The sequence below is a fragment of the Pygoscelis adeliae genome, unplaced genomic scaffold (genome assembly GCF_000699105.1).
Source record: "Pygoscelis adeliae isolate BGI_AS28 unplaced genomic scaffold, ASM69910v1 Scaffold358, whole genome shotgun sequence".
NCBI classification, from domain to species: domain Eukaryota; kingdom Metazoa; phylum Chordata; class Aves; order Sphenisciformes; family Spheniscidae; genus Pygoscelis; species Pygoscelis adeliae.
The window spans coordinates 2,449,364-2,471,624 of record NW_008825429.1 but is presented as its reverse complement, the minus strand read 5'-3'; the positions used below and the strand labels follow the sequence as shown (position 1 = coordinate 2,471,624).

The 22,261-nt window shown below is 35.5% G+C and overlaps 2 protein-coding genes across 2 annotated transcripts in view; one reads left to right on the top strand and one right to left on the bottom strand.

Moving 5' to 3' along the window:
- The window catches only part of GNAZ (guanine nucleotide binding protein (G protein), alpha z polypeptide), a 44,188-nt gene extending 23,853 nt beyond the window's left edge, over nt 1-20,335 (top strand). Inside the window, exon 2 of the mRNA XM_009330782.1 lies at nt 18,408-20,335. Within this exon, the coding sequence (XP_009329057.1) occupies nt 18,408-18,752 (345 nt within the window). The 3' untranslated portion in view covers nt 18,753-20,335. The remainder of the gene's footprint in view (nt 1-18,407) is intronic.
- RSPH14 (radial spoke head 14 homolog (Chlamydomonas)) overlaps nt 1-22,261 on the bottom strand; it is a 106,755-nt gene that overhangs the window by 75,566 nt on the left and 8,928 nt on the right. The gene's annotated exons all lie outside the window — the stretch shown is intronic.

The following is a 22,261-nucleotide window of genomic DNA, read 5'->3' as shown; positions in this document are numbered from 1 at the left end:
CATTTTATTCATTTTATTCATTTTATTGTTGCCAACTGAGGTTAAACCACGACAGTCCTTTTTGGCGCCCCACGTTGGGCGCCAAAACCCAGCACTGTACCAGCTACTAGGAAGGAAATTAACTCTATCCCTGCCGAAACCAGGACAGTTACTTGCCCATTTAAAATTGGAAAATCTGAAATGCTGTGAATGTGTTTTTCACGGGTCTGCTCAAACATCAGGTTTATAAAATGATTTTCTCTATGAAGAAGATAGATTTTACTTTGGGTTTAAAGACTTTAATATATTGGCTGTTGACAGCAACCTGAGAATTTCTGTTTCAAGAAACATACAATTTCTTAATTAGAGATTATATTAGACACTTTGGTTAGAATATATGATCATTAGAACAACATGTGCCTCTGTAGCAAGTTTAAATAATCTTCTGTTCCCTTGAGAAAGATTTCAACTTCTAATGGTAAAATCTTAGCAGCATTTTATTTTGCATTGTTCTGGGAAGTCTTGCATTTCAGATAGAAATTCCTGGTTTCTCTACAGGTCAGATTTATACTACCTATTCCTCCTCCTCTCCCTGTGAAGACTGCATTCTGGGCCTATTCTCCCCAGAATACATTCACTTACACATACGATCATTTACATACAAGGAGCTTACTTTTTTACTGTCTGCTTCAGCAATACAGCATATGCCATATAAACCATCTCTTTATCTGTTTTTATGAATATTTTAATGCCAAGAATATAAGCACGCTTCTCTGGTATTTCCATGGAAACCTGAAAAGGAACTTAAAATGAATGCAATGGAAAACAAGGGGTTGGAAGAGAAGGCATCTTGAGTTCTCACTCTGCTTAGGCTAAGTGCAGGACTCACTGGGCCAAAATTATTCTCTGTTACAATCGGGTACAAAATTAATCATAGTATTTCTGACCTAATGAATAATCACCGAGTTGAAAATAGAGAAGCAGTACACAAACCAAAATAAAAATATAACCTTCTCCCTTTTAATGGATTGAATAGAAAATCCTTCTATATTTCTTTAAGAAATCAAAGAAATGGACAAGTGATAAGCAGCCGTGCAAATAAATGAAGTCCCTTCAAGATTGCAAAAGCTAGTAACTTTGTTAGATTTTTCTCTTCTTTCCTCTGGTATAACTTATTCTCAGAATGTCTCTTTCTTGATTCAGTCCAAGATCCATTAATTAAGAGCTCATCAACCAGACAGCAATTATTTTACAGAGACAACACTAAAAGTTCATTTGTTGGAAAAGACATCAGGCAGGCTGCTAGGACTACTGCATTGTTATTAGCACTGAGTAAGCCTTAAAAAAAAAAAAAAAAGTATTACTTGTAATTCTGTAATAACAGAAAAGATCAAATGCTCAAACAGCTTCCTTTTTTCTCCCCTATTCCTCTATTGTTTGTTACCCAAATTGTCATTACCAGCACTTCCTATGATGTGACCATAATTCCTCTTGTGATCCCACAAGCAACAATCCAAGTAACAGGATAATTTTAATGAAATAAGCTAACAGCGCTGTTTTTATTGTCTGCTGAGAGCAGGAGAGACCCACGAGACAATTCCTTGTGAACAGGCCCTCACTGTGTGTAACTCAATTAGTCTTGGGGCATCTGACATCCCTCTTGGTCTCAGTTATCAATTTCAGTTGGAATTATTAGATGGCACAGAAAAATAATGTGGTATACTCAGACATATACGGAATCCCATAGATTAGGAAAAAAAAAATATTCAGACTACATAAAATTCACATATGTAACGAATGATAACATTTCAGAATGGGTGTACAAAAGGAACAGCCTTATCTTCTAGCACTGCAAACTCTAGGATTAGTGTAAAGCACCACAAGAACTTTTTCCCAGTGTAGGAGAGAAGGTATTTTAGAATAGTACAGTAGGAATAATTTAGAAGTAGCTACAGCCAACATCTTTTGTCAGATGCTGATACACATACACACACTTAAACACACCAAAATGACTAAGGAGTCTTATTGTACCAGTTTAGAGATGAGAGAGCTGGGAAGAAAAGATGTGCATTCTGCCCTTCTGCAAATGGTATAATCTGTGTTGATTTTTTTTTTTTTAAGTTATTCATCTGCAAGGGAAAAATATTTTCACCCATTATTAAAAAAGAAAAATAATAAAAATCTGATAATTTTAACAAGATCTCCTTAATATTTGGAACGGCCCTTGTCTCGCATATATGTTTTTTTTTCTCATTCCTCTACAAGTTTGAATTCATTTGAACTGTGCAAATTCCTGTGCTAATATGAACAGTATAGACCATCATTAGGGAGATCTGGTTGGCCTGTAATGGTACAAAATTATATAAGTACTGTTTCTCACCTGGAATGTACAAGTGTGAGGAGGAAACAGAACTGGAAGAGTGAGAAGGTTGGGAGTAAGTTTAGATTGTGAAGCAGTGTGGGTGGAGGATGAGGTGGAGTGGGGTTTAAGCAATCTGGTGAAATCAAATAATCAGGAGTTAGTAAATGGGAGGATATTGTTGGTGTAACCTTATTTTGAATGTCTTGTTTCTGTATATTTTGATTCAGACTTTATAGCGATGATTTTTTCCATGGATTTTCTGCCTCATTCAATGAATATAATGGTTTTTCTGTGATTAATGAGGGCTTGTGTGATAAATAAGACTGTCAACTGTAGGAACACTGCCATCATCTGTTGCAGAGGGAGGAAAATGTGAAATGAATGGAACATAGGATTATAGGAGAACAGAGAAAGTTCATATGGCTAAAGCAGCTGAATGTTACTCTGAATAACTGTACTAGATCCTGGCATAGGTCCATGTTCCTTTTTGGTTCCAAATCAGTTTCTTAAATGAAAACTTTTATATGCAATCCCACATTGTTCCTTACTTTGAGAAAAGGGACCTAATTTGAGATTCTAGATTTGTAGCAGGTCTGATTACTCAGAGCTGTACCAGGTATCAATGATAGCTTGAAAAACCTGTTAAACTTTGTTAAACAAATAAATACACATGCTGAAAAATTAGATTCTAGAAAATTAGGTTGGGTATCTAGAATTACCGGGTTCCTTCTAACTGTAATTTTTCATTGTATAGATTGTATCATTCCCTATTTATAAGCTGTTTTTAACAGTACCTCTTGATCTGACAACATGCTGTGAAAAAAAAATGTAGCCAATGAAATATTCAGATACAATAATTATAAGCTTGAGAAGAAACTAGTAATTCTGTCTTTTGAGCAGCTCATAAATAGTAAGTTTATAGTAAAGCACGAGTCTATGAATTGAGTTGTAACAATAAAGAAAAATATTGACTAGCACACGACATTGTCCATCTTGCAAGATGAATGAGACGGGGTTCAATTAAGAAAAAACTATGTGTTTGTGTATGAGATTTACATGAGTTACACTATATTGGCAACTATGACTTCAGGATTTGAAACTTGAGCATTTAAGTATGCAATTTTGATGTTCTTCCAGTTTAGATCCTTTTTGTGTAACATTCTAGAGTAAGTTCCTGTAAATAGGTTCTTACTAAAATTGTAATTCTTTTTAGAAATACCTTAAGAAGTATCAGTGATATATGCTACATATAACTAATTTTGTTTCATTCTCTCTTCATGGCATATTGTGTATTTCCGTATATTTATATTTTGTGGTGGTCACTAGTTCCTGGGAGGTTCATTTCATACTCTGTGATGAAAAATCTGACAACACTGAAGATGAATCTTGACCTTGATTCAGTGTTTAATGTTAAGTCAGTGTTAAAAGCAGAAATCTACTGCAGATTTTTGTGCTAACTGAGATTGAAAGATGAAAGTTGTTGAACAACTAGTAGGTAGTGGACTTCTAACATGACTGTAAACTTACATTTCTGATACAAGGACTTGCTACAAGAAATTTTCTATGCAAAATGATGTGTGTGTGTGTACAATGTTTTAAATGTCTATAAAAAGTTAATTTTAAGAGATATTTGCATTTCTTGCAGAAACTGTTATTATAATTCTTTACTATTAATATTCTTTAAAATTTTATTTTTCTTTCCAGTATGCTTAGAGTATACATTATGGTGACTGTAAATGAAGAAATGTACTTTTCTCACCTGGAGGAAAATAGTGTGATTCTTAAGATTCATAATGCAGTTTGTTGGTGCAATACAGAGCCATGTTCTGAGGGTTTCAATTTTGCAGTGCTCTGGTAACATCACTAGAAATATTCCAGATTTACAGCAGTGTAATTGTAAACCGAAATGGACTTATTTAGCCTTTCCCTTTAATTGATGGAGTCTTTCCACCTATTTTACAGACTCAAAATCTGTTTGTGCAGATGGCAATAGTGAATCTCTCCCTTTTGCCAGGTGAAAAAAACTGAAGACATGTAGATATGATTACTTAGTTGCTCATTTCAGTTGAATTTGGTAAAGCATATAATGAAATAGTGTCAAAAGAAGGGAGATGGCCTGATAAGCCGGATGGTGGTGTAGCTAACCTTCTGCTTAGTGAGCACCCACCCATATATGGAAATTGCTTAAAGTGAGGGCTGAGACACTGGGAGAGCCTAGCACTGGAGCAGTAGGGATCAGAAAAAAGACAAAAATGGTCTGGTGAAAAAGTGTGTGGATCATTCTCAGTGTCTACACAAAGTGGAAGAAATGGTCCACCAAAAGGCTGAACAAATTCCACATCAAAGTTAATTTTTTTTTTTTCTGAACAACTTTAGCAATAGTGATTTGTACCAACAAGGAGATTTACATCATGTGACCACAATGTGTTGTGGTTTTTTTTTTTTAATTCAGTCTCGATCAACCAAAATCATTTTTACTTCTTTGTTTGCAGCCCAACAGACTAGAACTTTCATTACAAATATGGGAGAAGCATTTTTTCAGAATACATCACAATTGCTTTCCTTTTATTCTTCTCCAATTACTCTAAAATAACTTCATGGCAATTATCTCTTGAAACTGATTTGATCTAAATTCCAGTTAAGCTGTTTAAAACCAGAAGAATATATTGAAAGTGAAGACAAGATTCTTTCTTTCTCCATGCTGCTAAACATGCTCCTTTTGTACTCCTCAGTACTCCTCTCAGCTTATGCAAAAAAGGCCAAGATCAGACCCAGATTTAGACCCTCTATTTGATGTTGCTTTGCTTTTTTTCATTCTAGCTTTCTTTCTCTGTTCCTTTTTCATTCTTGACTCTGAACACTGACCTATGTGCCCGACAGCCTTGTTTCTTCTAGGTTAGTAGGAGGCAACCTTAAGACCAGCATGATGGCAAGAACTATGTTAGAATTATAGGCAAGGCTGCTAAAAGATCTGAAATAACCACTTGCTCCTGAAGTATGCTACATTAATCTTGCAACATAGATGGGATAAAAAGGGAAAGTAGCCATTGCTCCCACAAGAGCTCTAACTGCACCAAACTCGGTAAGCATCCTACCTAAAATATCTCCAAAGTGCTCCTGCAAGAATTTCAGCTGCTTAAGCTGTGAGGGCAAAATGCGTCCTTCTCCAGATGTCACGCAATCTGAGAAATAGTCTCAGGTTCTGTGGGTATTTCCCCCTGCCCCCGCAGTGAATTTCTTAGTAGAAAGTGGTATTTACCTTTTTATTGTATAATAGGCTATTTTTACTGTTCAGATACTACTGAAGAATGAAACTACTGGCCAGCTTTTTCTGGTGAAAACTAGTTCAGCATCAATGTGGGCCAGTTTTCTTTCTTTCTTTTTTTTTTTTCCTGGGTCTAAGAGAAAATATCATTATCCTCCTGTCATTCATACACTCCAGTGTCGGACAATGCAACTTACTAGAGGTCAGTACTTCTAGTTTCAAGGTCCTTTGCCTGCATTTTTGGTGAGAAACACTCACTGCTTCAAATGATGGTGAAATTTGTAAAACAAACTCCTCTTTTTTTTTTCTTTTTTTTTTTTTTTAAACTGGACAAGACTAATGGGAAAGGCAAAATTGTCTAGGAACTGTAGCAATTTTACATGGGTTATGTAAAGGAGAAGTTTTCACCGACAGGAAATGAAACAGCTGATTTCACAAAAAGGATGAGCTGTTCTGACAGCCATAACGTACAAAACAGTTGTACTAGGTCACAGCAAATATCTGCAGTAGTCTACGTCTAACTGTGGGCAACAGTGGATATTTACAAAGAATATGGGAACAGCTCAAGCATGCACTGATACTTCCTGCAATATACCCCACCAGATAACTGAATCAAGGATTGCATCGACTTCTTTCTGTTTAAGTGCCCTTTTAATTTAATTGCTTTTTGAACCCAATTACAGTTTTATGACTTTTACTATTATTATTATTCTCTAACACCTCATGACAGTTTTACATTTAATCATGCACTGCATGGAAGGAATACTTGTCTGCTGTCAGATAACTGAATTTGATGTTTCTTACTTCTTGCATTGTAAGAAATGGTGCAAAAATCATTCACTATTCACCACTTCCATACCATTCATGATTTTAAGCTCTACTGTGTTCTCTCTCAGCTATTTCTTTTTCCAGGCTGAAGAGAACTAGTTTAGTTAATTTTTTTCATATGATAGTCATTCCATACTTGTGATAATTCTTGCTGGTTTTCTCTGTTTTCTAATTCTACTAACTGTTACAAATGATCCTTCATCTTACTTATATCTACTAGCTTTCATAAATATCCAGGGAGTCCTGTTTTAAAACTGGGCTTGACTGTGTTGAAATTAAAACCTACTTACTTGAGAAGTCCTCTTTTCTTTATATCATAGTTTATCAGGTTGGACTCTTGTCATTGATGTTTCAGATTTCAAATGTTTTTTATCCAGAGAAAGGGCATTCACATGCACTAGATTTTGCAGTCTCTCCCCCTGCGATTATTCTGTTACACAAAATTATTAAGCTTACTAGTGCATTCTAGTGGCATACTAGTGGCAGAAAGTAATGGAGTAATTTTCATTTTAAAAAAATTAATTTTCTCTTATGTATGCAATACATTGTTTCACTCCAATTAAGGCAAATGTCTGGGTGATAGGAACCAATATTCATCCTGTTAACACCCCTGCCCCCGATGTATTAGAAAAATGCACATTTCAAAGAAGGTGCAATGAAAAACATTGTTTCTTTACACATAATATATCAGCCAGAGCTTGGGTTATGCGTAAGCTATACAAAAGGTAGGTTAGTCGACAGTCTGCAACAGTGAATAAACATTTTTCTTTTTACTTCCATATTCTCATCTAGTTCTCATGCAGATTTCTGCAGTATTTTAATAGCTTGGGGGCTACTCTAAGGTCCAGAGAGCTTGAAAGAACAGAAAACAATAAAAAACGGGTATTCCACGAAGACCACAAATCCATTCTTTGACCATTTCCTTTTCATCCTGCATCACCAACAAGATAGTGACGGTGTAGTATAATTCTTTCCATCAAAAGGATAGCCCTTATGCTTGAACTCGCCTCTTCAGGATGAAAAGTTTGAGATCTGCTCAGAACTGCATGCATAAAATTGACTTCTCATTCAACTATAAATATGTTTTTACAAATCATGGAATTATAGAAATGTAGGCTGGATGTGACCTCTGGAGGTCACTTATCCCATCATCCTAGCTGAAGCTAGACTATTGCCAACAGTAAATCAGGCCAGCTATAGCTTTATCTAGTTGAGTGAGGAAAACCTCTATGGATGGAGATTTCACAAAATTTCTAGGCAAATTGTTCCAGCGCTATGATAATCTTCTAGTGAAAATTTTTTTCCTAACATCGAATCTGAACCTTCCAAGCTGCAATTAGTGTTCTTTGCTGCTTACTCTTTCTTCTGATACTGCTGGGAAGAGTTTAGCGTCATCGTCTTTGTAACTATGCTTCAAGTAATTGTAGGCTGTTATAAGATCACCCTTTAGCCTCCTCTATGCCAGCCCAAACAAGCCCAGTTCCCTCAGCTTCTCCTTGTAGGTCAATGCAGCGTTAAGTTACTTATTGCCTAAACACAGAAGGCTGATATTAAGCTTAAAGGTTTCAAATGAGGGCAGCTAAAGTCCTGGACCGCTTTACGTGTAAAACTATGCAACATTTCAGCTATGCTGAATATGTAGTTGAATGTTCCTTTTGCCCTTGAGCTAAGCAAATAATCTAAAGGCCTGAAAGAAAACAAAAACAGAAAACCCACCCCACTTGAAACAATGAGTAAGCATTGAAATAAATTGAAATGTTACCAGGAACAAAACAGCTGGCCTCTATTACCATATATATAACTCAATCTAAGGATAAGACATCCAGATTTTTACAATTAAAGTATGGATGTTCATGCTACTTTGGATATATTTTCAAGAACTGTGAGATTTTAAATGAATATGATTTTAACAAGAAAACTTTTTATACTAGTTTTTTTCCTAAGCTCCAGAAATACGCAGTTTGCTTGGAATACTGTACAATGCTTAAACCCCCCACCCCCCAAGCAAGCATAGGTATTATATGCTGCTAATTTGCTTCTTAGAACTAAGTTAAGAACTATCTTAATTTGTATGCAGGAAATCTTAATTTTCTGGCACTGTCAAAGACACTGAAGATTTATTCTTATATTCTTTTTATGGCATGTTTGCCCTCTTAAAACTGCTCGCCCCCCAAAATAATACACAGACAAGCACAGTGCAAGTTCTTGTAACTCTTATGTCAAGAGCTTATGTAGCATAAAGCTTTATTGACCTTTGAGGTGGTAAAAGGAGAGTGTTAGCAGTTGTTTGCTGAGCAACTGAAACATAGCAAGCTTTCCTTGAAGGAGAAAAAACAAGCTACCCGTCCACTTTAATGATTAAATGGAGGCCTGTGCAAAGAGGTATATTCCATGATACTATTTATCTTGTGTACTTTTACTGCAGCCCTGGCAGCGCTGCCCTGGCTGGACACTATCTATGTAATGTGTAGGTTTTAATATGTTGGCCCATTGTGACTTCAAGTTTCTTTTGGCCTGCGTCAGCTGCAGTAGCATTTCTTTTGCCAGTCTATTCTTATTACTCCTTCCCAGAAATGTTGACTTGTGTTGCTGTTCTATCAGCACAGGACCAATATTGACTGGCCTATATTTCTGTTCTCCTGAACATACCTTTTTCTAGAACTTTCCTCTGGACTTGTAATTCTCTTATGAGAAGTGATAAATATAGCACCTATCACATGCACATTTTATGACTTCTAAATATAATTTTCCTGTACTTCAGCTTGCTTAGAAGATATGTATAGCTAGTCACAAGCAATAACTCAATCTACATGTATTTCTCCACTTTTATTCTGCCCCCTTCCATGTTGTGGAACAGCCTTTAATACCTTGGCCAGACATACTGGAGTAGCCTTTATCTGGATCTTCTAGCATTTCTATTAAATGATGAAGTGCCCCACTCTTTCTGATCCTTGAACTCAGTAACCTTTTCCTCTGTTCTTCCAAGAGTCTTCTACATATCCTTTCTTTAGGTTTCCTTTAGTTTATAAGTTCTAGCAGAAGCATCTGTTGTCCTGTTCCTTTGCTTGGAAATACCCTGGCTCAAAATCTAATCCTCCTGTCAGGAAATTTAATCAAACTTCTTTCTCAGCTCAGGCACTCTCCTCAGTGTAATCATAGCTTGGTGTCAGACTGTATGTACTAGGATTAACAAATCTGTATTGTTCCTGATCTAGGAATATAAAACAGTTTTGATAGATGCTATTAAAGAGTGGTTTACCCCAGTTTGTCATTGGCATCCATATGTGCCTACTACATAACAATGCTTAACTTATCATGTACTCCTACAGACATGACTTGCTGTTTCAGTGCACACCTAAAAAGTTGCAGGGATCAATTTTCAAAGACAAACATTCAGGACTCTATTAAACAAATACTCCCAATTAAATCTGCTTTGTCTAGTCTAGTCCACAGTAAGCCTTAGTAACACTACAATTCTTTTCCAGTCACAGAGATCATATGTGATAAAATATTCATAATGTTTTCATTGTCATCCTATACAATAGCCAAGACTAAAGGTTCTCACGTAATTCATATTCATACTGCCAGATTCAGTTATCATCTGCAGAATTTTCTGCAAAGACAGTAGTAATACTCCACAGGAAGTCATCAAGGGAGACAGTATGCTGCAGTACTACTTTGGCAGGTTCATTTTCCCTTTCTTCTCTGACAAAGAGGTATCAAATATTGACTACTACCTCCTCTACCTGTTCTACATTTTCACGTACAAACTGTAAGTATAGACAATTACAGGACATTATCTTTAAAACCATGAGGAATTAATTTGGTAGTTTACAAATTTTGTTTGCTAGTATAATTTTTCCTCCTGATCTGAGGATGAAGCTGTTTAAAAAAAACTGAAAGCAAGCTTGTTTCATGCTTAATTTTTTTTTTTTTTGTCCTTACCATATAAATACATATCTTCCTATCCAAAACCACACAAGATTTCTTCAGGGCTCCACTTCATAACATCCATGTTTCTCAGCCTTCTCTATGCTCATTTCATAGCAGAGATTCAAGGTTCCTTTAATATAAAACCTTCTTTTATCATCCCTTTCGATTTCCCTTTATTGCAGTGGCATAAAGTATACATATATGCATAACATGCTATGTTAGTTTTCCACCTTTCTGCACTTCACATTCCTCTTATATAAGCAGGACACTGAAAGGAATTTTGGTAGGAAGGACAGAAATAGACGGCACATGCATGTATATATCCATCCATATGATAGGTGCTATATTGACATAGCTGCTTCTAGTTATCCTGACCTCCTTCCTGTTTTGTTTTAACACCTAACTGGTCAGGAGTTCTTGCAGTGGTTTTAGACTAATGTAACATATTACTTTGGTGATGGGATAATGAGTTTGTCTGCTTGTAGAATAAGTTAAGCTGCCAAGTGACTTAAGAACACTTCTTAATGAATTCACAATGGGACTTACCCTTCTATGTCACCCTTTCTAATTTTGACATTTTAGAATTCCCAACATTTTCCAGGAAAACTTTGGGATCCTAGGATTGGAAAGAAAGTGTTTGGAAAGGCAAAACAATTCTGTCTAGTCAAACCCCTATTGGTTATGGTGTCCCTTCTGGGAGATGCCGAGGCTAGGAACATGTATATACAGGACAACACAGGTAGAGTGTTTTATCCCAGTTCAATCCTACCTCAGTGAGGTTCTCAATTTCTTTATTTGAGAGATATATAGAGTGAATTGGATTAAGTCTATTTACTTCTCTGCAACAGATAGTTATTTTCTTATTATCAAAAATTATCATTTTTTATTTTTAGATGAAAGCAATATTTTTTGTAACTCATGAAATTATCATCATCTTTCGCCATTTAGACCCACAGCCACCTGATCCTATGCATTCTTGTAGGAGTTTTCTTTCTTTGAACAAAAGATGAATCATACAATAGTCTTTTTCTTTTTAAATCAAGCATCTCTCATCCAGCACTCAAACAGGACTGCCTAACTGCTAGACAGTAAGACCTTTCAACTAGCACTCAGTCTAGGCTTTTTTACAAAAAAAAAGTATCTCTCTATATTTATCCAGGCTATCTCTTGCTTTCTGCATAGTCTGTATTTTTTTTTCTGCAAAATTCTTCTGCTTTCCCTCTGCCTTCCATTATACATGTATTCAAACATAGTTTGAATTCCTGAATTGCTTTGACTATGACTGTCTTGGGCAATGGTATTTCCTTTGATTTATTTTGTAGACTGTCATTATTTCAGAACAGAATCAATTTTTTTGTATAGTAACCTTAAGGAAAAAACAATGTTTACATCCAACGGATTCAATTACTTTTTTACCCCACCACCCCTTCTTCAAATACTTTAGCTTCACCTGCTTTCTTTAGAAGGTCTTAAGTTGTGGTTCTCTAAACAACACAGTTCAAACAGAAAGAAAAGATGCTAAATGCCAGCCCCTATCGCAAGGAAAAGCCTCAACAGGAAAATAGCAACAGCTTCCACTGGTTCTTCCAAGATTTACTGACATGTAAAGGTTTTCCAGCTTTTCTGGAAAGCAAACATTACCGTTCCTGCACCAATTTTATTCATCATTGTTTATGGTTTGCACAAGATAAATTTTATTTAATTAAGGTTTTCACAATCCTCAAATACCTACCACTTTTGAAATAATGATGAAAGAGAAATAATGCTTGAAAGATAAAGTTCTTTGGTATCTAGTACAAATGGCAGTTAATTCCCTTATTTGTGATAGTTTCTCTCTTCATAATTTTTCATTTTTAAGTTCAAAGTTCTCCCAAGTCCAACCAGAAAGCTTTAATGTGAAAGCAGCGAGGACATACTACATTCCAATTTGGCTCCATTTACCAGGTGATTTTTTTAATTACTTGCTATCTTGATAACAGAGTCTTCCCTTTTGAAAACTCTTAGTTGTTCTGGAACTCTTTGCTGCTAAGCACACCTCTGCTGTTCCAGAGGATGACCGGGAATGTTTGTATGTTTGCAAATTATTGGAAGAACAGAAGCAGCCATCTGTTCCTTAGCATGTTCTTTCCCTTAAGCAACCAATTCCTTGTTCTCATGCTCAGAGAAGAATTTGCAATTAGCCTCCAACAAGGCCATCTGGATAAGGCATTGACATTATCTTGCTTATACCCCAGCTTGTGTATAATTATGAAATTACAGCAGCACTTTTTTTTCTAACCACCTGGCTAGCTACCTGCCTCAGGATTCCTGAACTGGAAAAGACACGGCAGAGAAGAAGAATGCCTTTTCCTACCTTTATTTTTCCTCAATGTTAACAGAAAATTTTGTTTGGAGTTCTACAATAATTTATTTTTTAACTATAATAAGCCATAACCCTCTCAAGTTCACTTCACCTGTAATATGTACAGTAGTTTTACAATATTGACGAAACCAGAAACGAGCCTGTTGTGTTAGGATAGGAGTATATGAGTGGATACATCATGTATCTTCAAACTCAGTTTCAGTGTCAGCCTTCATCTTAGAACTGTGGACATATCACTTCTTATTTAAGATTTTCAGATATATCAAGATGTCATCTGGCTATAAAAAACTGAGAGCCATGTCATGCATTGCTATTTCAAATGTGATTGATGCACTGCACAAATCATAAGCCACCACTTAAAATTTATAGAGGCCTTGTCTTGCCATGTATGCTATTTTCTCTTAGGTTTGGATTTACTTGTTTGTCATTTAATTCCACGTGGAAAGTGAGATTGAACACTATGTGTTTCATGACTATATAATTTTGCCTATATTTCAGTATGCCTTAAGGACTTGTGAGTTAGGTTTCAACATGGCTACATACTGCTGCTATGGCAGTGCCAGCTATCATGGTGCGCCCTGGTGCTCCTCGGGCTTTTGAAATGACCAGAAACTGCCAAAGGTCTGTGGTTTTAATCTGTAAACACAGAATTACTCACTAAAATAAGTAAACCAATGCCTTCATGGACCTCTGAGAACAGAGGATGCGATTCTGACCAAGTCAATCCATAGCAAATGAAAAGGAACAGTAACACAAATAAAACGAGGAAAGTATAAGAGGTAATTTGAAAAACTTAGGTAAAACAGTCTGCTCATATTTCAGCAACTATGCATTTTTAACGGGTATTTTTTTCAGGATACTGTTTTAGTGTAACAATAATGATCAGTACTGTTGCAGATTTCCTTTGAAGTAATAACAATAAAATATATTTTCATTCTCTAATAAAACCAAATGAAAAGTAAATTTTAAATAAATTATATTTTCATATTACTTTTCATGTAATAAACAGTGAATGATTCTTCTCTCTTCATCTCACTAGTTGAAATATGGAATGACTCTAGTGAATTCAAGGGAGATGCACTAGACACAACTGATACAAATTTCAGGAGAATTAGGCCCGAAATACTGTTACTTCTATTAAAAGCCAAAATCATCCTCTCACCTCCACTTTCCGAACAGGAAAACTGGCTAGAATACTTCACAGTCAAACAACAAAAAAAATACCCAGACTCTAGATTATTTTCATCCCCTCTGAACACAAGCCAGACAAATGGAACACGTACATATTTGCAAATAATCTCATAAACAAAATATACTCTCTTTTTGATATCCCAAATCCCTTCTGTTTACTTACTCTGGACCACTGAGGTGACTGATGTATGCATAAGGTTTTTAGAAACCTAAAATATTACATATACAAAGAGCAGCAATACCTGCAGAATAATCTATATGGGAAATGCAGCTAATACTGTTTGAAACAGTAAATTCATTACAGATTAACATTAGGAGAAAACAAAGGAGTCAATTATTGCAGAAGAATAGGTGGGAATGTTAGAAATTACTGAAGTTCAGAGTGGTTATAGAATCACTATCCAAAGTAAGCAAACACCCAAAGTACCATACCTGTTGGCACTGTGAGAACATTGCCACTGTGTGCTATCACACGTCTTTGGTAGAAGGAATATATTACTTGATACACATTGCACTTCCACAAAGAATTCTGTGTTACATCTCTGATGCCTTATTTTCATGGCTTTCTGTTATTAAATTATAAAAAAGAAAATGTGTATTCTCTAAAGGTAGTTGACCAATGTATCTGACATAATATGTTTATACAGAATGATAAAATACATAGCTATTTTCCAGTCTGCCCTATTCAGTCTCTTTATTTGCAGGAAATAAATCAAAACAGATACAAAGATAGATGAATGTACTCTGCAAAAAGCATTGTGAACTTTTGCAAAAATTATGTTCTTTGTATACATATGATAAAAGAATACCGAGCATAAAAGTCCATCAAAAAGCAAGTATTTTTTTTCTTTCAATTGGGAAGAATGCTAGTATTTTCTATCAGGTATAAATGCAAGAAGTCAGATGAACTTCTCTTTTGTTTTTTGTTACAAGAGGTATTTCTGAAAACAAGTTGCATTATTGTGGAATCAGACAGGTCTAACAGCGGCTTCCAGAACTAATGCCAGGGTCTGGGCATATAAAACAGGACATAGGCAGATGCACGATAAAGGTTTTAAAACTGGCCACGCCAAAACATCCTGTGGACTGAAATGTATCTGTCAGTCACCAATTGAATAGTCTTATGTGAAAAAAAGTTAAGACTGCTTCTGTGCTTTGAGGAATCAAGTAAAACATCTTCTTGAAGAAAATAATCTTGATCAGTGTCTACTAATTAGTAGCTTTTGATTAATGTATTTTTGTTTGTTGAAAGATCAGTCAACAGGCGGGAACAGAGTTTCTGTGAAAAGGACTTCAAGAATAGTTTAAAAATGTGTTAGGAATGACATATGGTACATATGATCCCTTGAGGAACCTTACAGTCTTCTGTTTCTGCCAATTCAAAATACTTTTGACCATACTAAAAATGTTAGGCTTGAGTTGATTCCAGGCTTTCTTCAAGAAACTATGCTTCTTTGAAAAAATATAAGTTCTGTATAAATCGATTCATTATGCCTTTTGGAAGCACTGGGAAATCAGGTATCAGTGATCTCCAGGAGTTTTACCAGACACTTTCAGTATTATTTTTCTCTTATTTCAATTAAAAAAAATCAAATCAGCTGCTCTTACTTTCAGATGGCAAGGCATGCCACTATATAACAAGTTTACAAACAGAAAGTTGCTCTTCCTCTGATAACTCCTCTGAAGTCACTAAATTCATGATCTGTACGTATTATGAAACTATCCACTATGTGACTGTGATACAAAGTGAGACCAAAGACAACATACTGGGAGGATTTGGAACTGTATCCTGATATATCATTAATGATGCCCATCATTCACAAGACCCCTCCCTTCCATCACGCCCTATGCTGATCAATAATGCCTAATCTTAATTAAATTTGCTATATGGACTAAGCTGAAGAAATTATATTAAATCTTACGCATTCTCATGATCTGAGAATACTGAAAGTAAGAGATACTCTAAACAGAGCAGGATTTATTTTCTTAATTTAGTAGGACAGTATTGCAAATTCACTTTGTCTGAAGGGAAAAAAATGATGAAAGATACATTGAGTTAAAAAAACCCAGACTCCACAAATACATAAAACGGTGACCTGAACAGTTTTTGTACAGCTTTTGTAGAGATCAGTTTAAAGAATAATCATCTGAATATATGCATCTCTTTATGGAAACTTAACATGGAAAAAATTTCCATAGATATTTAGCTTGTTTATTGTTTTTAAGAAAGTTAAGATTGTCATCTATATTGCTGTATAGGATAAACTTTCTTCATGTTTTATCCATGGTTTATCAGCAAGCAGACTTTACAGAGTTGACTGTACAAGGATTCTTTCCATCTTGTGACCAGGGTGCGATGAATCTTGGTGTTATTTCAAAACAGAGGGAAGGACTGCTGAAGATAAAACAGGAATAAACCATGATTCCTCACAACAATGTTTTCAGCAGTATAAAGCCTAAAGAAAAAAAAGGCGAGAAGGAACAATAGCTAATATTTTAGCTGTAGGCTAAATATTGACTGTAGGCCTGTCATTTGGGTAAGAGCTAAAAGCTTCAGAGAAATGTTTCCCATACAAAATCAACTCATCTGGACATGTCAGTAGGAATATTGAATTTCATGCTGTGATTAACATCACATTAGTTTACCTACTTGAAATGATTTTGAGACCTATGCATTGGATCAGGTCTATAAGAAGGAGATATGCCTTACAGTGTTCTGAGATTTTAAAGATGCTCAAAAGTTGCAAAATTTGTTTTGGGGTGTCTGAAGAGGATTAGATGGGAGTGATGAAAAAGCATAACTCAGGCTTTGGCATCTGATATGAAACTGGCCCACAGAGGTCAAAATAGCAAACAGCATTATCACCAAGTTGAAAAATTAGTTGATGTTAATTTTCAAGAAGAGAATAACTGGCACACAGCTAAAAGACCCTTCTAGTTAAAAAAAAATTTAAAGAAATTAAACAGACATCACTGCAAGAATTCCAATTCTCAGCCTACGTTACCTCTGTCGCAGAGCCTATGAAATCTTCAGAATCTATATAATTTCCAGTTTTTAAAAATGTACCTTGTTTTGTGAATATTTGTTTCTACACTTTTGCCTAATACATTTGCTGTACAGAAAAAACTGATTCCAAATTTTCAGTCATATATCCTTTTCCTACTTTCAGCAGTACATGAACACAGCTGAACTGGAACAGAATAAAGGTCCACTTACTCAAGAATTATAGTTTTATTAATAAAAAATATTGCTGGGTATTGAAGAAGATTGGAATGAAACCTTGTTGCTTAATTATAAAATGCCATGCTTATCAACATTCTCTAAATATGAATAGGATGATTTGGTTAAAAGAGATGTTTTTCTTTAAATAGAAAATATGAGTGTGCATACCTTAAAAATTTTTCATGTTAGACGAATATCTGACTAAAGTTAGTCAGATAATGATAATGCTGATGTGCCAATGAAACCTAACAGAAATAAAGATCTAAGTTGTAACATGCTGGAAAACATTGACCTTAGCAAAAATGCCTGATTAAGATATATTCTGTATCTACTTTTGACAATACCTGAGTGATATTTATTTTAATAATCTAGAATATTTTCTATTAAAAACATTACATTTGTTTACACCTATTTATAGGTGTAATTGAGCAATAAACTCAGCCTTCCAAGCGCACTCAGTACCACGGACAGCTCCAGCTGGATCATGAGTGTGTGTGTTGCAGCAGCAACACATCAGAAAAATTCAAGGCGGCCGTTGATTTCTAACGGACCTTTCTGCTTTCAGTTTATAGCAGCATTGGATTGCTATTTCCAAATATGTAATTGTGGTGGTCATCCTAAATTGTTCATAAATGGAGTTTGCCTACTCAGGGCAGCAGACAGAAAGATGTTAAACATGTCTGGCTAAACTCAGCTTTCACCTGTAAATATACGAGTTGTCCCACCATAGCAGAATGTGGTTCTTGTGTATTCTTTCAAGCTTACTGTTATACAATGGGGAGAAGTAAAGCAAGGAAAAAATTCTGAGTATGTATTAAACTACACATCTAATGATGCAATGTTACAATTGTGTTGTAGTAGTTCCGTCTTCTTTAAAAACTTTAACAGCAGAATGTTTCTGTAGTGTGAAATCCTTAGAAATTCCTCATCCCTTTTATTTAAAGAATTTGTTTATAGTGCTAACCTAAGTTTGAACACAACCCAAGTATTGTTTCTAAATCTTCAGTTTTAGACTTTCCTCCACAGTTGCCAAATATTTTAAAAAATGAAGGAAGAGGGAGGTAGTCTGTGGTGAAATGTATTGTATCAAAATAAGTGAATTAAGATCCCTGAAATTTCATGGTCAGGTAAGACGGACCAAATAAAACAAAAGTTGTTTCCAAAAGCAGATTTTGCTCATTGATAGCCATAATAATGTATTTTGTGTGTTTTCCACAGTTATGCTGAAACACTACCGTTGACCCTGTTGTTTCCCCTCCTACAGAGTCGAATGGCAGAAAGCTTGCGTCTCTTTGATTCCATCTGCAACAACAATTGGTTTATCAACACTTCCCTCATCCTTTTTTTGAATAAGAAAGATCTGCTGGCAGAAAAAATCCGACGCATCCCCTTAACAGTCTGCTTTCCTGAATACAAAGGCCAAAACACTTATGAGGAGGCAGCAGTCTACATCCAACGCCAGTTTGAGGACTTGAATCGCAACAAGGAGACCAAGGAGATCTACTCACACTTCACCTGCGCCACTGATACCAGTAACATCCAATTTGTCTTTGATGCAGTGACAGATGTCATCATTCAGAACAATCTCAAATATATTGGCCTCTGCTAAGAATCCTTGGGCTTAATCTGTTTTCCTGAAGTGATAAAAAAGGGGCTAACCACTTCCACTTCTAGTGGAAAAAAATGGGGCAATGCTTAGTAGCCCAAGGAGAAAAAAGGGGAAATCTGATATATGTAACACAGTTCCTCTTATGCCCCCTTAACCCACTACATCATTTTTCACAAATATATGTTCTGGAGAGTGAAAACCTCCTCTCCAAAAAAACACACAAATACCACACACACCCCCAGTGAAAAAAAAACCCAACAACTCAAAAACCCCAAACAAACACAAAAAAAGAGATTGAGGCCTAACTCTGTGGAGATGTTTTCACCACAGTCACTGCACTTTTATTCCATTTGTTTCATTCCATTTCCTACAGTGTGAGTGCTATCATGTTCTATGTAAGAAATAATTCTTCATTCAGTTGTCCTAAAATTTTACTGACATGAAGATATAAAGCTGGTGAGTGACAGATTAACTCGTTTGCAGGGTGTGGAGCAGAATGGTTGTGTTGGGGAGAAAAGTTAGTTCAAACCAGAAGCTACGGAACAGGAGAGTTTAAGCAAAATACTACTTAAAGTTGTAGAGAATGGGCATGCACCCACAATATTGGTGCGCACAGCCAAACAGTATATACACATACATCATGTATGCACATGACTCACAGCATATACTATGTACACACTTCTGCTTTACTTTACTGTTTATCATGGACACCTTGCCTGTTAAAGGAATTGTTGGTGTGCAACTGTCCTGTGATTTCCAAACTGACTAGCAGCTCTTTCTGCTCTTTAAGGCTTCAAATATGCAGCAAAACTACATGAAATGAATCTATGAATAGGCCAAATTAAGGTCAGTGTTTCTTCTACTGGTAAGGAGTTTTATACATCAAAACAGTCTTCTTTTACATCTTTTTTTGCCAAATCTTGTGGTGTTTCACAAAAAACAAACTATATTTAAGAAGTAGGTTAGTGTTCCTTTTTTAATACAGATAAAAAAATCACAAGGCAATTTTTTAAATTATTGTTGTAGTGTCTGGATTGCTGAATGTGAAAGTTGCCAACGGACAATTCTGTTCCACTGCTCCAAATACATTCTGGGAATTGTAATATTGTAACATATTTCCCAAGAAGCAGGAGCCATGGAGATTGTGTAGTATATAGCCTCCAAAGTCTTTTTTTGTTGTTTTTTTAATTATTTCTAAAATGTGGTGTATTATTAGAAGGTTAAAGATGAGCGATATGAACAATAACTAAATGTCTTGATATTTAAATTTAATAATTTAAATTATTTACAGTTTAGTGAAGTTAAGGAAACTGAAGAGATGCATTCCTCAGCTCCAGGTTTCATCTCATAAAGAAACACTACTGGATGGAGTAACATTCCGGCAAAAGTTTGAATGCATAAGAAGCTCTGTGGGACTATACTGGAAAATCTCAAATGGATCATATAGACCTAAGTCTTTGGTCAGTTGATTCTTTTCCCTGCCATAGAAAAGACTTCTTAAAGACTTCAGTGTAAAGTTGGTGTGTAAATATATGTTTGATAATTGTAAAGCACATACGTACACAGAGACACAGACACACATGCACACTGGAAAACAACCTTCTACTTTTGTTCCCTTATGTACTATGATTAGTGCAAGAAATCTCAGCCAAGGGCTCTAAGAAATTTAAAACAAAATGGTTAATAACATCAACATTTAAATTGTCCACTTAAAAAATAAATAATTCAAATGATACTGAATGTGTCTATAGTGTGTTCATTAATTAGTGTTATGACAGTTACTTAATTGGATAATGTTTGTGAAGTTTTCTTTCCTTTATGACAGACTACTGAGTTTTGTTTATTTGCTCCAGATCTTTTTCCTCAGTTTATTCACCAACATTCAGCAATTTCAATCTTAAGCAATTACATTTGAGCAACTCGGTGAGATCTAAGGGATGTGTTCCCACTTAATATCTTTACAAATTCTGAATGCATGTTATTTTTTGGGGAGATGGTTAGTAGCAATTTTAGGAAAGAAGTTATAGATCAAGATCTATAGGAAATATCAGGAAAGAAAATTCCATGGAATCTGCAAGATACGTAAGAAGTCTACCTGCACATTGTCTTACACAAGCAGGTACTTTGCATGGATGTCTATGCTTAGAAATACATGTGTAAGTATAAGCACATATAAATTTTTGAATAGTGCCTGAAGTTGGTCTCCTAAACCTGTATTTAAAGACTGAAAAAAACCCTGAAAAATACATTCACGTTTTTGTTCTACTGAGCTCTCTGCAAGTCTTCAAAATCAATACGAAATTCTGTCTGGCTCACGCTTGTGAAAAATTAGGCTTTAAGAAAAATCTAAATATTTTTAAAAGTGACCATATAAGGTGATCTATCAGCATTAAGTCTTATTGATGGTTTTTCATTGAAGTTTTCTTGAAAATTCCATCCATTCAGACTATAACAAGTTTCTTCCAGAACATCCTCTAACTGAAATCTTTAAAAGTCTCGATGTACATTAAGAAAAGGTGCAACTCTTGTACAAACAGCATAAAATCACTTGTTAGAGGACGCTAGATAAATAATATCCTTGGAGTTTAAACAGCATTTGACTTAGAACCCTTGACTGCATTAATCATTTCTGAGACCAGCTGAAAATATGATAGTACTTGGATAGTTTCATTCCTTTGTTTGCTTCTCGGCATTTCTACAAAATGCATCAAAAAGTCCTAATCTTTCTTACCTTATATTTAAGAATCCTTCTTTTGACCTGTTTGAGGATATCTAAATTCAAACTTGGATTTTTCTAAGTGACCTGGAGACTTAAGCTAATGACGAGCTGGGTCTGCCAAGAGAACTACAATACTCTTGAAGGCAGTGGGTGAAGCAATAAGCATTTTTGACCTTGCTAGAGAATGCAACCATAACCAAAAATACTCTCTGAGGCTCAAGTGATGGGTTAAGACTTTCAAAACTCTTCAGTCCAGACATAATCGATAACGGAGAAAAAATCTGTCTAATTTTGAATGAGGTATTTTATCCCTGTACGGAAGACACAGGGCCCCTTTAAGAATGCCCTGTCAACTGTTACACCTGAAGGATAGAGGCAAAAGAGCCAATGAGGCTGTGCCTTGAAGGTATAAAAGGTTTGTCATGCCACACAGGGAGTATTTAGGTCTTACTTGTAATGAGAAGATACTGTTGCCTGCTTGTGATATTTGCGGTCAAGCCGCTTGACTTGGTGAGTTTACTAAAAGCTATACATGGTAATTGCTAGTACCTTCCATAGAGCTAGTACAGGATCCTCTAAACTTGATTTACCATTAAAGTGCTATCATTTACTTGAGAAATTGCAGTTATTTCTAGTCTAAATTGCTTTCTATAGCGTAAGATCCTATTATTAGCCAGCTGAATTGTGAAAACGGTATGAAATGAGTCAGGGCTTCCTTTTCCAATGAATGGACTATTAGATGGTGTGCCTCCTTCACCTCTAGCTTTCATGGTACTGTGGCCATTTCAGA